The 16,152-nt window shown below is 30.6% G+C and overlaps 1 protein-coding gene across 1 annotated transcript; it reads left to right on the forward strand.

Annotated features, from left to right (window-relative positions):
- Positions 1–4,890: 4,890 nt before the first annotated feature.
- LOC123884497 (protein NRT1/ PTR FAMILY 6.3-like) lies at positions 4,891–13,229 on the forward strand. Its single transcript, XM_045933595.1, has 5 exons — positions 4,891–5,211; positions 5,392–5,569; positions 5,694–5,733; positions 6,090–6,661; positions 12,286–13,229. The coding sequence occupies exons 1-5, from the start codon at positions 5,097–5,099 to the stop codon at positions 13,160–13,162; spliced, it is 1,782 nt and encodes a 593-aa protein (XP_045789551.1). The 5' UTR covers positions 4,891–5,096; the 3' UTR covers positions 13,163–13,229.
- The last annotated feature ends 2,923 nt before the right edge of the window (positions 13,230–16,152 follow it).

Genomic DNA, 16,152 nt, shown 5'->3' on the forward strand with positions numbered 1-16,152 from the left:
TAATTTCAGCACCATGTTGATTATTTTACTTTCGCAAAATTTGTTGTCATCTGGGCCTATGATTGAAAAATGAAACCAGAAATGTCTAGGAATACTAGGGGCCTAGTGTAGAAGCCTGTACAACTTAAGCTCAAATAAAAAAATTGTACCCAAAAAAAAATCTAATTTAGAATATTTTCTACAAAAACCTAATTTAAAAATATTTTATACACTAATTCACTTTTTCTATTACAAAGAGGGCTAATGCCTCACTATTATGCACACATATAACGCCCTAATATTTTATACACATATTTTATACAGTGATTCAACGCAACACTATTATACACATATATCACGATAATAATAAAATTCAATTTAATCCTTTTAAGTCGAGTCTATAATTATTTAGGCTAGATTTCGATCAATTACGAATTCACACATTCAAAATATCAATAATTGTTCAATATCAAAAAATTAAAATTTAATATTTTAAATTAAAAAATATAATATATTTTTCTTTGGATTGTCCGCTCAAAGATCGGACAATTATTGATATCCTGAAACTCTTGAACGAGTGACTCTAATGATTCCAGCTTCAATTATTTATTGATTTTATCTTAATAATAATAATAATAATAATAATTATTATTATTATTATTATTATTATTATTATTATTATTTTATTTTATAAAAGATAACAAACTCCAGATTAAGCTAGCCTGCGTGAACTACTAATTTATTATTAAGAGCAAATCAAAGTTTTCGACGCGTTTGTGCCACAGATTTTGGTCATGAATTTTATCACGTGAAATGAAAGTTCTTAGCAAATTTTGAATGATATAGTTGTCATAACAATGATTATATCATTTTTATTATGAATTTCTGGCAAATTAGAGAGTCACGGGCTTAATAAGCTTCACCAAAACCAACTCCACCGCCACTTTCCAGCTTCCTCATTCATCTATAAATAATTTGTTTGTTTACTTTATTGAAAAAGAAAAAAAACATTTTAAAATGAGTTTAATATATATACATGATCGGTGTAAAATAATGAAGGTATTATTGCTTCCATGAGTTGAGTTTATTACGAAGGTATCATGGCTTTTTGGAGGCTAGACTCTAATAAAAGAAAAAATGCAAAAAAAAAAAAAGAAGAAAAGAATTGTCATTTAAATTACAAATAACATCAATAACACTAAAAAATAATTATTTTTTTACTCATATAAAAAAAGTTTGATATACAAGATAATCTCTATCACATGTCTCTCATTTGAACTATAATTTAACAATTAACTATAAAACATCTAAAAAATTTATTCACAGTAGAAAAACAATTTCTTTTAGGACCTTTTGTACCTAATAAACCCCTCATTTTAGAATAAAGATCAAATATTTGAACTCCATAATCCCTCATTTGAAAGTCCACAATCACTCATTTTATACCCCTAATTTACTAATACTACTATCCTATAAATTTTTTGATGCCTCATTTTTATGAAGTCTTATGCCATGGCCCATGTGGCGCATGCATGAAAGACGTCTTGCTTCCAATTGCTTCCATGAATTGAGTTTATGGTGAAGGTATTATGCACACTACAGTTAACTTCGAAAGATGCCTTTTGAAATTAATCACGTTCGGAAGTTGCCTTCCACAAACGGACAACAAAAAATAAAAACTAATAAAAGGGTAAACTATGTTTCTTCTTCTTCTTCTTCTTCTTGAGGCAATGAAGCTTTAACATCAGAAGCTTCAGCGATTAGAACAAATGAACTAACCCAACAATGAAAAACACAGTCTTTGGATGAAATAGTAGATGAAAAATTGGATTTTAAATTCATCATTCTTTGAGCTTAATTTGTTTTAATTTGATTTTTAAAAAATTCATTTTGGAACTTACGTTACTTAATTTCGAATTCTAAATTTTGAATCCCTTCCTAGTGACATTTTAGTCAAAACGGAGAGTCTGGGGAGCAATATAGAGGGCCTAAAGAGTAAAGAGCACTTTTCATCTTCTTAGTAGGGACTGTCTTTAGGATGGTCTAAGCCCTAAGGTCATCTTATCATATTGGGCCCGGTATCATATGAGCTTCAAACTTTCACATAATACAATAACTATTGCAAAATTGTCCCTCATACTCCTCAAATTATATTTCTACCCTCACGTTTCTTGTAAGTAGTAACAATTTTCACTTTTAATTTTTAGTAAAAAAAAATTTTAATATTTACGGAATAACTTTGATTCTAAAAAAGTGAAATTTACCTTTTTAGAATAGCAAAAAATTCAATTAACTAAAATATATTTTTATTAATTTTTAAAATTAGTACGGTTGGACTGTGGCTAAGGGTCCGTTTGGCCTAGCTTTTTTCATTCTTATTTTTACTTAAAAGTAAGAAGTTAGGCCAATCAACAATTTCTAAAAGCTATAGTAAACAAAAAAACAAACAGTTTCTATATTTTAGAAAAATAATAATATATTACCAAATATATCTTTTAACCCTATTATAATAAAAAACAACAACTTTTAACTTTTTTTTTATAAAAAAAATTAATATTTACCAAATAATTTTTTTTTTTCGGCTTTTCACCACCAGTTGAATCTGGTTCGGGGGTCAGTTCTGGCATCAAGTGGTTCCAGCCCCCTCCCGATCGCAGTTGTGGGGGATCGAACCGCGGTCCTCCTTACCAAGTTCAGCACCAATCACCACTGAACCAACTAACGATTGGTTATTTACCAAATAATTTTAACTTTAGTTAAAAAGCTATTATTTCTTGTACCAAAAAAAAAACTATTATTTTTAGCTTTATAATTAAAAGAGCTTCTACACCTAAAAAAACTAGGTCAAACGGACCCTAAGTCTCATTGACTATGACTATTTTAAAATAAAATTAATTAATTTTTCAAAATTCTGGATTTCTGAAATAATATTTGATTGTTTTTATATATAATTTTTTCTTAAAATATTTGAATTCTATAAGGGAACAACTCAGGTGAGAACACTTTACTATTATGAGAAATGAGAACAATTATTAATAATCGTTTGATCAAAATCTAAAGCTAAAATTAAACAGAGAGAAATAAGATAAGAGACCAATGAGATAGAGTAAATTGCTGCGTGACTATAGTAGTGCTTTTTAATTTTTGCCTTAGATTTTGATCTAATGGTTATTAATAATTGTTCTCATTTCTCATAATAGTGAAGTGTTCTCACCTGAGTCGTCCCCTATAAGTATTCCGAAACATATTTTTTGATTTTTTTCTAATTTAATAAAAAAAAAGTATTTTTTCTAGCAAACTCAACAATTCCAGAAAATTTAACATCTCATTTTCCACAACTTAATTCTATTTTTTAGTAGATAGACGAAATGACAAACCATTGAAAACTCCACAACTTAATTTTATTATAAAAACAAATAGATTTTAGAAAATTTAAAATTAGATTTTTTATCCCGAAATTTTAATACTATAAAATTCAAATTTTCGGTTTCCTAGCTAGTACATATATACTGTATGAATTGTAACATACTATCCCTCAAAGTAATATTTAAGGATGATGCTAACTTATTTCTAAAGTATTAAATGTACAAAAGGTAATATTCCAAATTCTCTTGGTGAGAGCAATATTGTCCTCATTCCCAAATATGAGCAGCCAATAAATATGAAAGATGTTAGGCCTATGTCACTTTGTAATGTCATCTACAAAGTATTGGCTAAGACTATTGGCAAATCGTTTGAAAAATGTTCTTGATAAATTCATCTCCATTGAGCAATCAGGCTTTGAAACAGGAAGATCGATCACTGATGAATTCTGATAGCTTCGGAGATTATTCATTACTTGAAGTGTAAGAATAGAGGCCATAAAGGTGAAGCAACACTAAAATTGACATTAGTAAAGCTTATGACAGAATCGATTGGAACTATCTGTTTGGTATTATGAAGAAAATATATGGGTTTTGTAGCGCAATGGATCAAGTGGATGTGCATGGATGTTTTTACTGTCAAATATTATATGTGTGGGTCTAGTCACACCAAAAAGAGACTTACGACAAGAGATCCCTTGTCCCCGTATTTGCTTATCCTTTGTGCCGAAGGTATGTCCGCGCCCTCATTAAACAAGCGGAAATAAATGGAACTATTCGTGGTATTAAAATTTGCCGACGAGCTCCTTCCATCAATCATCTCCTACTCGTCGATGATAATTTCCTATTTTTTTTAAAGCAAATGAGTTAGAAACTCCTGCTCTTAAAGGTATTCTGGTCAATTGATTAACACGCAGAAATCAGAAATATTCCTTAGCCAAAACGTAGTGTAACAGCCCAGGGCCCCATCTTAGGTGGTCCTCGCACTGCCACCTCACGATCTTCTCCACCCCTCTCTAGTGGAGTTTTTGCCTTCCGTTGGAATCGAACCATGTACCATGGGGTTCAAGTACATGTTCAATTCATTCTCACTACCAATTGAGCTAGTAGCTCCTTACAATGTGCTGCATGTTCCTCAAAAGTGTCGAGACACACTTTACTGCAAACAGGGCAAACCTCATCCTTAAGAAATAACAGAATCATGATGCGGTACCTAAGAATGGTACGATACTCAACCCGGGACATATGTGTTGGCCTAACTCATCGATAGGGATAGCAAGGAGAAAATCTTAAGCACGTGCCGCTTTCAAACAACACAAAATTTAACTCTATAGAACATTTATAAAAATTTAGAAATAGTCTTTCACATATAAAAATATACCCTCTATAGTTTTCTTCCACAACACAAAATCCAAAACAACCCTTTTTTTTTTTTGTGAATAAATCCAAAACAACCCTATCTAGATAAAATTGAAACTGAAATTATTGTCATAAATAAACTGTATTATTAAACCTCATATAATTGCCATGTAATCCCAAAATTTCATATGACTTTTATAAGTAATTGATTGGTTAGGCATAGGCTGTATCTGTATGTATCATATTTAATATCCTAGTCATCAATTGTCTCCTTCCATTCCATATTTTTTGTATATAAAAAGTCACTAGACCTTTAACCCCTTTGTGCCATATTCCATACTTCCTTGTTCCTTCTATTGGTATCATTTTCATTTCACCACTCATACATATATCCAAATGAGTACTCTCCCTCAAACTCAGGATCAAACCATTCAAGATGCATGGGACTATAAGGGTAGTCCAGCTGAAAGGTCCAAAACTGGTGGTTGGGCATCATCTGCAATGATTTTAGGTACTTGCTTTTATTTCAGTGTGACACCGTAATTTTGTTGAAACTTTTTATTTTTAATTAAAATTAGGATGACATTTATTATGATAAATTTACCGTCAATCCAAACATGCATATCATGTTTTTTTAGGTTCGGCGGTTCCGGTGTTTACTACTATTTTTTATAATATGTGATATTTTCAGGAGTAGAAGCATGTGAGAGGTTAACAACAATGGGCATAGCTGTAAATTTGGTGACATATTTAACTGGTACTATGCATTTAGGAAATGCTTCCTCTGCTAATATAGTAACCAATTTCATGGGAACCTGTTTTATGCTCTGTTTACTTGGTGGTTTTGTAGCCGACACTTTTATTGGAAGGTTTGTGTTCACCCAATGCTAAATAAAATAAATAAATTACTATGTTTATTGAATATGTACTATGAATCTATGATTTATATGTGTTTAATTATCACTAATATTTTCAATATATACTCTTTCACAGATACCTCACCATAGCCATCTTTGCAACTGTTGAAGCAATTGTAAGACTCTTTTACCTTCAACAATATATTTAGTAAAAAAAAATAAATTAAATCAATGATAAAAAAATAGGAAAACATCTATAATGACTAATTAGTGCCCCGAGACACTCTTTAAGCCCTTAAATAGTAAGTTTTTTATAGAATTTTTATGGGAATGCGTAAAGTCAATGCATTGAAAATTAGAGTGTTTAATTTTTTGAATAAAAAATTTCTTTTAATGAAATGCTTAAAGAGTGCTCTGGGTGCACTCAGTCAGCAAAACTCTTTTTATAAATCAAATTGACCACTTTTCATATTTTACATTAAATTTCAACTTTGGATCTTAATATAAAATTTATTTGATATAAACTTACCAGGGTGTGACAATCTTGACAATATCAACAATAATTCCAAGCCTCCATCCACCAAAATGCACACATAACAATCTCAAATCATGCGAACCAGCAAACAACACTCAACTAACAGTTCTATACTTAGCTCTATACGTAACAGCACTTGGAATCGGAGGTTTAAAATCAAGTGTTTCTGGTTTTGGTTCCGACCAATTCGACGATTCAAACGAAGTTGAAAAAAATCATATGGTGAAATTCTTCAACTGGTTTTTCTTTTTCATAAGTATTGGTTCATTAACAGCAGTGACAATTCTTGTTTACATTCAAGATCATGTTGGAAGAGATTGGGGTTATGGAATTTGTGTTTGTGCTATTGTTGTTGCACTTTGTGTGTTCTTGTGGGGAACAAAAAGGTATAGGTTTAAGAAACTTGTTGGGAGTCCTTTGACTCAAATTGCGGTGGTTTATGTTGCGGCGTGGAGGAAAAGGAAGCTGAAATTGCCGTTAGATTCGTCGTCGTTGTATAATTTGGATGATGTTGAAGATGAAATGGTGAGGAAGAAGAAACAAATGTTGCCACATAGCAAACAATTTCGGTAAGAATTTTTTTCTTTACTAATCTTTTGTCATATATTTTTAGTTATTTGGTTGTTTTGTTTGGATAATTTTATGAAATTAACACTCATACATGTGATATAGACACCTTGAGTGTTATAAAATTTGGATGTACGTCTAGTAATTTTATACAAAAAATGTTTAATAGATACTCAACTTTTTCTACATTTGCGACAACTGATTAATTTAGTTCAGTATACGGTTAATCTAAAATATGTTAAAAATTGTAATTAGGTCAAACATAAATTATATTAATAGTTATCGATAGAGGTTGGATTTAGTGGAAATAGTTTGTCTCCTACAAATTATTGAATCAAGATTTGAGTTTCGACAAAAAAGTGTCTAAATTTAGTAACGGTGGTGTCTTGAATAAGATATTTTTTTACTAAGAATAAGATGTTCATTTATTCCAATAATTAATAGAATACATCAGACGTAAATATAAATTCAACTTCGCTAAAAACAAAAAAGATAAATCTGCGAACAAACTCACAACATCCAAGTTAATAGCATACAATGGCAAAATGCTTACAAGTAATATGATAAAATTAAAGTCACCGGAATGTCCATGCTTCCGGATCTGCAACGTTGACGTCCAAATCATTGATTGAATCTGCAATTGATTGAAGTTGATCTTTCAATATGAACTAAACAAACACCGTAACACGACGGATAATCCAAAACGCCGCACCAGTCGGACGACAACCAACACACTGCCGCACTTAGACGACTAAAATCACAACAAAAGAAAAAACTAAAAAAACTTTGTTATATGAAAATCACTTATTTAGATTAAACGGGAGGAAAATAAAATGCAGAGGAGTGATTTTAGGTCAAAAAGACCTAAAACCACCCCCTCGCCACTCAAGAAAGAAGAAGGAGGAGATTTGAAGAAAAGAAAATTAGGGCCGACGTGATATTATATCAATAGTATTACTTCAATGAATTATGTGAACAAACAATCATGCATTATTGTTTGTGTTTTCGTTGAATAAGATTATTTTTGTAATAAATTTATGAAAAACATATGTATATATAAATTAAGACATTATTGTGAATTTTATTACAATAGTACGTAAACATTACATATATAAATTTATGCGCATATTATGTAAAAATATAAATAAATATAATATATAAAATACTTGAATATACACATATACATATTATTCTAATAAAGTAGTTTTCGAGAACGAAGTCTCGGCAAGATGTGGTATAAAATTTCATCCACATCCAGAAGTCTCTTTTGGGAGACTTGGAGATTTCTCCGAATCCTTGCGACAAAAAACTTCTCCATCTTTAAATCCTCAAGTAACAATCCCCATAAAAATTTTTATTTACGGATCAAATTGACTCCGACTCTACTTATATCACATGATTTATTGAGAGATAATAGAATCACTAGCAAAAAAGTTATTTTTTGTCTAAATATTTGGACTCAAGTGTTGGGGAACCAATTATTAACTTGTGATCCTCTATCTAACAGCTCAATATAGAGTTAACCATTAAACTACAAGAATTTTAATTGCGATGGTGACTTTATGTAAAGGGTTTGTACGTGGATTCAATAATTCAAATAAGGCAACCCAACCTACTTGGAGTATTCAACAATTTATAATTATTGAGATTGAAGAGTTGAGTTTTCTTTTTTAGGAATTAAATACTGACAAGACATTTTTTTATCGCTAATTATACATCCATAGGTAGGATGAAGATATCAGTATTAATAAAAAAAACTAGAATCACTTACTCAAGTTATAAATCCTTTTTTTAGTCAAAAAGAAAAGTATAAGTTGAAAACTTAATTGGGCAATCAAAAAGTCATTTTCCAAGAAGTTTGATCTAAATTCCGCTCCTTGAGTCAGCATTAGAAAGTAGTGGACTAAAACAATTGTTGCGTCCAATGTGATTTCAAATTATATAAACTTCTAACTTTATACTATAGTGGAAAAATCTCCGGAGTATTTGGAGTCCTCCAACATAATTAAAAAAATAAAGAACATTATTTGGCTAATTATTATTTTTATACACTTTATCTTTTACTTATTTAAAAGAATGGGTAGTCTTTGTGAGCTTAACTCTCTTGCTAAAACATTGTATTATGCATGTAGGGGTCGGATTCGAACTTCAGATATCTCACTTATAAGGATGAAATATCTAGCCATTAAATTCTCTAACATAACAAAAAAAAAAAGAAAGAGGGGGGAAAAACAAAAATAAACATGTGGTTTGACTCTGGTTAGGATAAATACATATTTGAATAGGAAACTTTTAGAGAGGTCTTTAATTTGATTTGGACATTTGGTAGAAACATGAATAATTGAAGGAAGTGTGTGTGACATCTTTCGGAGAGAAAGGCTTTGATGGGGGCAAAAAGTTCATCATTTGTGTGATGGTTAGCTACCTTAAATCATGGACCATGATTCAGTAGTATTAAGTAGGTGAGTGCATGTTGTTTGAAAATTCTTGTCGATTTGATCTTGGTTGAATGATCTACTTTAACATTGAAATTTTATATTAAACTAAATAATAATAAAAACTATCTTAAATTATAAATTATTTTGTATGCAAATTAACTTATTTAACCATATCTAATCCAATCCTCTCAAATCACGAACCTATATGATTACCCACAGTTGAGGTTAACTGCAGGGTGACAGGGTGACACAATTAAGCAAAATTGTTCTATTATTATTTAAATAAATTATAAAATAAAAAAGTAAATGTGGATGAAGATGGTTTAAAAAGCCTACAGCAGAACCCAACAGTTAAATTCAGCTGCAGATAATCCACACGTATATTTATTAGTGGGGTTTCGTGTTCTATATATAAATAAATATAATTGAGGGAAGTTAATTAGTTTCTTTTTTGTTAACAAAATAGTTTAATCGTTAACATTTTAAATGGATGTACGTGGATTTGAACCTAATTCCTATATATTATATACAATATTCCTCCACTTGAGAAGTTAGGTTTCTAATGAGCAACCATAGGTTAAAATGCGGAACATATACTCTTCATTATTATTAGGCACCCTAATGTAATGTCGATCACGAAATGGACAAATTATAAAATTGTTTGGACATGTAGATCACACAAGTTGAACATAGAAGTAGAATGAATTTTCTGGTTTTGTTTGTAGTTGTAGGGTAGGGCATACTTTTATGTTTGATTAGTCTACATTATAGATAGATATGTGTCATTTCCTGCATGCCAAATTAATATCACCCACTCTCTCTTTATTTAATTCAAATTCCCTACCGTCACGCGTTCACCTAGCACAAGCAGCTATTCAATCTTAATCATATGATATATGATGACTTGTATCTATCTCACTGTGCTTATATATTGACCCAATACATGAAATCTCAAAATGAATCATCTTAGTTTCATAATTGATGACAGTTCAGATTCATCACAGTGTAAGCAATCCATTTTCTTGTCTCTATTATTGCCTTTACTTTACTTGTGACCTGACCACAAATTCACCGACTCAATTTTCCGCATGTAAATTATCATTAACCGCATATAGCTACGTGATAATTTTAATGCAAAAAAATTGAGTTCAGTGAATTTGGGTTAGACGTCAGTGTTCTTATCACAAGTACGATGTAAATTCTAATAGTGAAAATAAATTTATGCATAATAAAAAATTTGTCTTAGTTGTATACTAAAAATATGATCTAAAAACGAGCGGAATAAAGCGGAATAGAAACATATAACATGTTATCTACCGGATCACAGCTCTCACATTCATTTTTGTGTTGATTGATACCAAAAATAATTAATTTAGTGTCGGTGTAAAACTGTGAGGAATCAAAATCAGAATCACGAGGGGGAAGACAAGGCTATATTCAGTGGATGTTCACACTTCAATATTTGTCCTCAAACAATATTTCCTGATCATCTTATTTTGTCTTTCTCTCCCAAAGTTTCCTCTGTCACGGACATGGTTTGTGGTTTGTGCCTTTGTGCAACGCACATAGAAAAAATTCCACACTATTGGTACAATATTTCTGTCATAACAAACAAAATATACTCTAGATTTTGTTAGATATTCTTAGAAATAGATATTGGGTCTAACTCAACCTTACAAATCCGGCTTATAAGATGAGGATTGCTTCTAGTATATAAACACTTAGTCAGGCCATCTCTCAACCGATGTGAGACTCTTAACACACCCCCTCACGCCCAACGTTATTGGGCTTGGTGCGTGGATATAAACGGTAGGTGGCCCGATAGCGAAAACCTGATAACAGGTGGCCCAACAGATAGTGGAGAGGCTCTGATACCATCTTAGAATTTGAGAGGCTTATACTCAACCACAAAAGCTAACTTGAGAGTTGAGGTTTGCACTACACTTATAATTAATTAGATTCATATTTATAGACAGTTTCTATTTTGGAAGTCCTCTATTTAAAAGTTAGTCTGATTCTGATGAAAAACTAAAATTAGATTACATTTTACCGACGTGATGATTAGTCCTATAGCAAACCTAAGTGGTCTTATTGGCTATGAAGCATGAGCATGGACACGGACATGAAAATCGGATATGAGTCCGACATTAACATGTCAACACGAATAATAAATTTAAAAAAATGACATAATGTAACTATAATTGTCGGTGTCAAACACACTCGATAAGTGTCAATTCTTCATAGCATACCCGCTGATAAACCTAAGGACACTTATTGAAGTAAAAAATTAAATTCTAATTAGGTGGGTGGGTTAGAAGAGAAAAACATAGGATTCATATTTATAATGTAGTAAGGAAGAGTAATTTTCTTACCATATATAGTTGATTTTAATCCATATATATATATATATATATATATATATATATATATATATATATATATATATATATATATATATATATATATATATATATATATATATATATATATATGAGTCAGGATCCGTTGACACCAACTAGTTTGACACCAAATGTTACACCTCTCAATAACGTTTTAACCGATATAAATTTTATAAAATCCACCGTTGGATTGAAAGTTTACATCATATAGATCATTTGTGTAAAATTTCAAATAAATCTAAAATCATTTGATATGTTATTGAGATACATCAAAATTAACGGTTTTTGTATTTTTTTAAATGCCGTTAATCTTTATGTGTCTCAATAGCATATCAAATGATTTTGGATTTGTCTGAAATTTTACACAAATGATCTATATGTTGTAAACTTTCAATCCAACGGTGGATTTTATAAAATTTATATCGGTTAAAACGTTATTGAGAGGTGTAACATTTGGTGTCAAACTAGTTGGTGTCAACGGATCCTGACTCTATATATATATATATATATATATATATATATATATATATATATATATATATATATATATATATATATATGTTCATCAGCTTTTATTTATTTATTTAGTACTCTCTTTGACCTCGTATACAATTAAAGATTCTTTTTCAGATTTATTGAATATCTCATATATCTGATTCATATATGAAAAAAATTTGCTTATATATGAGCCTGGAGGGAGTAAATCATATATTCAGCTATTACAAATTCAAAGTTTTATATACTTTGAAATTAAAAGTTTCAAATACTTTTGTTAAATGTGTGTAACAGATTTTTGGACAAGGCAGCAATCAAGGACCCAAAAACAGATGGTAATGAAATCAATGTACCAAAAAAATGGTCTCTATCAACCTTAACAGATGTTGAAGAAGTAAAATTAGTCCTAAGAATGTTACCAATATGGGCTACAACAATAATGTTTTGGACAGTATATGCACAAATGACAACATTTTCAGTATCACAAGCAACAACATTAAACCGTCACATAGGAAAATCCTTTCAAATCCCACCAGCATCACTCACTGCATTCTTCATTGGTAGCATCCTCTTAACAATCCCAATTTATGATCGTCTCATCGTTCCTATAACAAGAAAAATCTTCAAAAACCCACAAGGATTAACCCCTTTACAAAGAATTGGAGTTGGTTTAGTTTTTTCAATTTTTGCAATGGTTGCAGCTGCACTCACTGAACTAAAACGTATGAAAATGGCACATTTACATAATTTGACACATGATCCTCATTCGGAGATTCCTATGAGTGTGTTTTGGTTGGTCCCACAATTCTTTTTTGTGGGGTCAGGTGAAGCATTTACTTATATAGGACAATTGGATTTTTTCTTAAGGGAATGTCCTAAAGGGATGAAGACTATGAGTACAGGGTTGTTTTTGAGTACATTGTCTTTGGGATTTTTCTTTAGTTCATTGTTGGTTACTTTGGTTCATAAAGTGACAGGTCAGCATAAGCCATGGCTTGCAGATAATCTTAATCAAGGGAAACTCTATGACTTCTATTGGCTTTTGGCTTTGTTGAGTTGTGTGAATTTGGTTATATACTTGATTTGTGCTAATTGGTATGTTTATAAGGATAAAAGACTAGCTGATGAAGGTATAGAATTAGAGGATGCAGATACAGCTTATCATGCATAGGTTTTCCTTTTTCTTAGTATTTGTAACAAATTAATTAATAATATACATCTTTTAAGTTTTCTTATAAGTATTATTATAGTTTTTTTTTTGTCTTAGATAAAGTGACTAGCATACTGGTTGAAATTCACACAAACAAATGTGAAGAATAAATGTCACTTGAAATAGGATTTATGAAGTTATAAACATTATAGTTTTTACTAACAAATGTGTTGGCTAATTTGAAAAGACAAATGATTTGTGCTGCAAGAAGTGAGAACAAATGAAAGAATAGTGAGAACAAATGAAAGTATAGTTCTTTTTTACTATGTTAATTTACGGTTAATTTATAGTAAATGCTCATCATTTCGATATCGGATGTTACCAATGTGTTGGGCATCTCGGCCATTGACTTGGATAATGTCTTATGGGACTGCTCTGTTGTTGAGCCTTGATCAACATAGAAGAAGTAGGTTTCCTCGGTTATTGGGCCTTTGGGCCCAATCCAAAACGATTATGTACACACAAAATCATATTTGGCCTCTAGAACTTGACACCATGTCACTAGTACTTGATGAAAGAATGTTGAATAGAAAAAGCAAAATATTTCATATTATCAAGTCACTCACTATTTATATTCATGCACAATGTCCAATAGTGTTGGGCGTGTGGGGGTGGAGCAATCCTCACCTTTACGGGTCAATTTTGTAAGGTTTATATAATATCAGAGTCTTTCCAAGATCTGTTGAATCACATGTTATCGTTTTTGCTATTGGGTCATCCACAATTTATATTCACGCATCAAGCTCAGTAGTATTGTGAGAATCTCTCTTGGTTTAAACCTATATTTAGACCTTTATACATCCTTTTATTGGTCCAAAAATAAATTTGTTTGTTTTTCGTAGTTTATCTCCTCATGAGGTAGTTTGAGGTGTGTCAGTTACTAAATACGGACACCTCTTTCGATTAGGATTCAAACATTTATAGTAGTAAAATCTAAATCGAAGTTAGATCACTTAAGACATCTAAAGACTACATTCGAAAGAATGAGAAAATATAATCTTAAGATGAATCCTATAAAATGAATTTGATAATTAGATTTCCTGCTAATAAGATAATTCTAACTTCAATAATAAAATTCTTTCTATAATGAATTTACGGAGTTAAATTAACAGAAGAATCTAGAACTAAAAAATTTGGTTACAAAAATAAATAAAAACCTTTAAAGTACATCAACAAAATTATTATTGCAGAGCGGTGAAATTGAACATTGATTTGATGGCGTTGTTAATGACGCTAGAATATCTAAGCCCAGTGGCGCTTTCTTTAGTGAAGGGCATCATGAAGTTGTTAGAGAGGAATTGGATGGTGGATCGGAGATCACACAATCTTTTAGATAGATTAATTGATCTCTAGATGCTTTAGTAAATATTGGTTGCAATTTAGATTATTTGTTGAATATCTTTGAGTCTTGTCCTCCTTTATTACAGCTTAGTGAGTTATTGTCTTTTAATGTAAAATGAGGATTATTACCCCTAAAATGATTATTGTGTAATCTTCTTTTTTTTGGATTTTGGCTCTCTTTATTATAAAAAAAAAAGGTTAAATAGTGTTTACTCTATGTAATGTTAGGGAAGTTCGGTTTACCCCCTATGATATATATTTTTACGATTTCAACCCTGTAATGTGAAGATTTCGTTTTTTTAATCCCTCATTGAACATGCGGGCTTAGGGAAGTGGCCGAATATGATTTTTAGTGCTCTCTCATTCTCTTAGGGAATGAAGTTTTAGTGCAAATTTTATTGCTAAGTTGAGATCAACGAACAATGATAAACTTATTATTTTGAACTCCTCCTATAAAGATTTAAAGAACATTCTCCTTGATGCATTGAGAGGGTGCTACAACCTATAGTTTAATTTCTTTTGCTTTTTTCTTTTTCTTTGCCAATTTAAAAATAAAAATAAAATAAAAATCATAACACATATTTTGAGAGATGAAGGAGAAAATTGCATATTTTGATTTGGATCTTTTTTTACACTATTAATTTGGAATTTTTTTGAAGCGGATTAATTTGGAATAATTGTAGATAGATTTTACACTCTAGTATAATTAACCGAATAATTAACACATCTTCAAGTTGCCTATAGTACAAGCTTATATATATATATAAGGAGGGTCAAATTATACCAGTGTAACATTTGAGTAATGTTACACCACTTAATAACGCATTAACGAATATAAATTTTATAAAATTCACCGTTTGATTGAAAGTTTATATCATATAGATCATATATGTTAAATTTTACAAAGATCTATAATCGTTTGATTAGTTATTGAGACCAATCAAGATTAACGGTTTATGTGTTTTTATTGAATACCGTTTATCTTGATTCGTCCTAATAACATATCAAACGGTTTTATATTTTTGTAAAATTTAAGATATATGATCTATATGATATAAACTTTCAATCCAACGGTGAATTTTGTAAAATTTATATTCGTTAAAGTGTTATTGAGCATTATATATACCTCTCTCTCTCTCTCTCTCTCTCTCTCTCTCTCTCTCTCTCTCTATATATATATATATATATATATATATATATATATATATATATATATGTGTGTGTGTGTGTGTGTGTGTGTTCGATTTAATAGTGAGGGGTTTATATAGTATCCTAAAAGTTATAGGTTCGATCTTCAGCTCCATTGTAACAAAAGAAAGTTGTCTATAGTACTAGCAGGTAAAATTAATTAGCATGTCCCACCCAAAAAATATCAATATAGTATCTGAAGACTGAAGTTAGCAATATGCATGCACATGAAAATACTTCAAATTTGGGATGATAGGATCTTGCTTCAACCATGAGGATCAACATTTTGAGTATTAAAGGCTCCTCCACTGTCCATTCCTATTTACAATGTTATATCACTTATATGTCCAGCAATAATGTCCAATAATCTATTCTGCGATTCATCATGTCAATAATCTAATCTATTCTTCGGATAATAATTT

Source organism: Trifolium pratense, linkage group LG5, assembly GCF_020283565.1.
Source record: "Trifolium pratense cultivar HEN17-A07 linkage group LG5, ARS_RC_1.1, whole genome shotgun sequence".
NCBI lineage: Eukaryota > Viridiplantae > Streptophyta > Magnoliopsida > Fabales > Fabaceae > Trifolium > Trifolium pratense.

Excerpts from the sequence above, each read along its gene's own strand:
- LOC123884497 (XM_045933595.1), top strand. The coding sequence starts at position 5,097 with ATGAGTACTCTCCCTCAAACTCAGGATCAAACCATTCAAGATGCATGG. Across the intron at positions 5,570-5,693 it reads GCCGACACTTTTATTGGAAG|ATACCTCACCATAGCCATCT; the intron begins GTTTGTGTTCAC and ends ACTCTTTCACAG. Across the intron at positions 6,662-12,285 it reads CCACATAGCAAACAATTTCG|ATTTTTGGACAAGGCAGCAA; the intron begins GTAAGAATTTTT and ends TGTGTGTAACAG.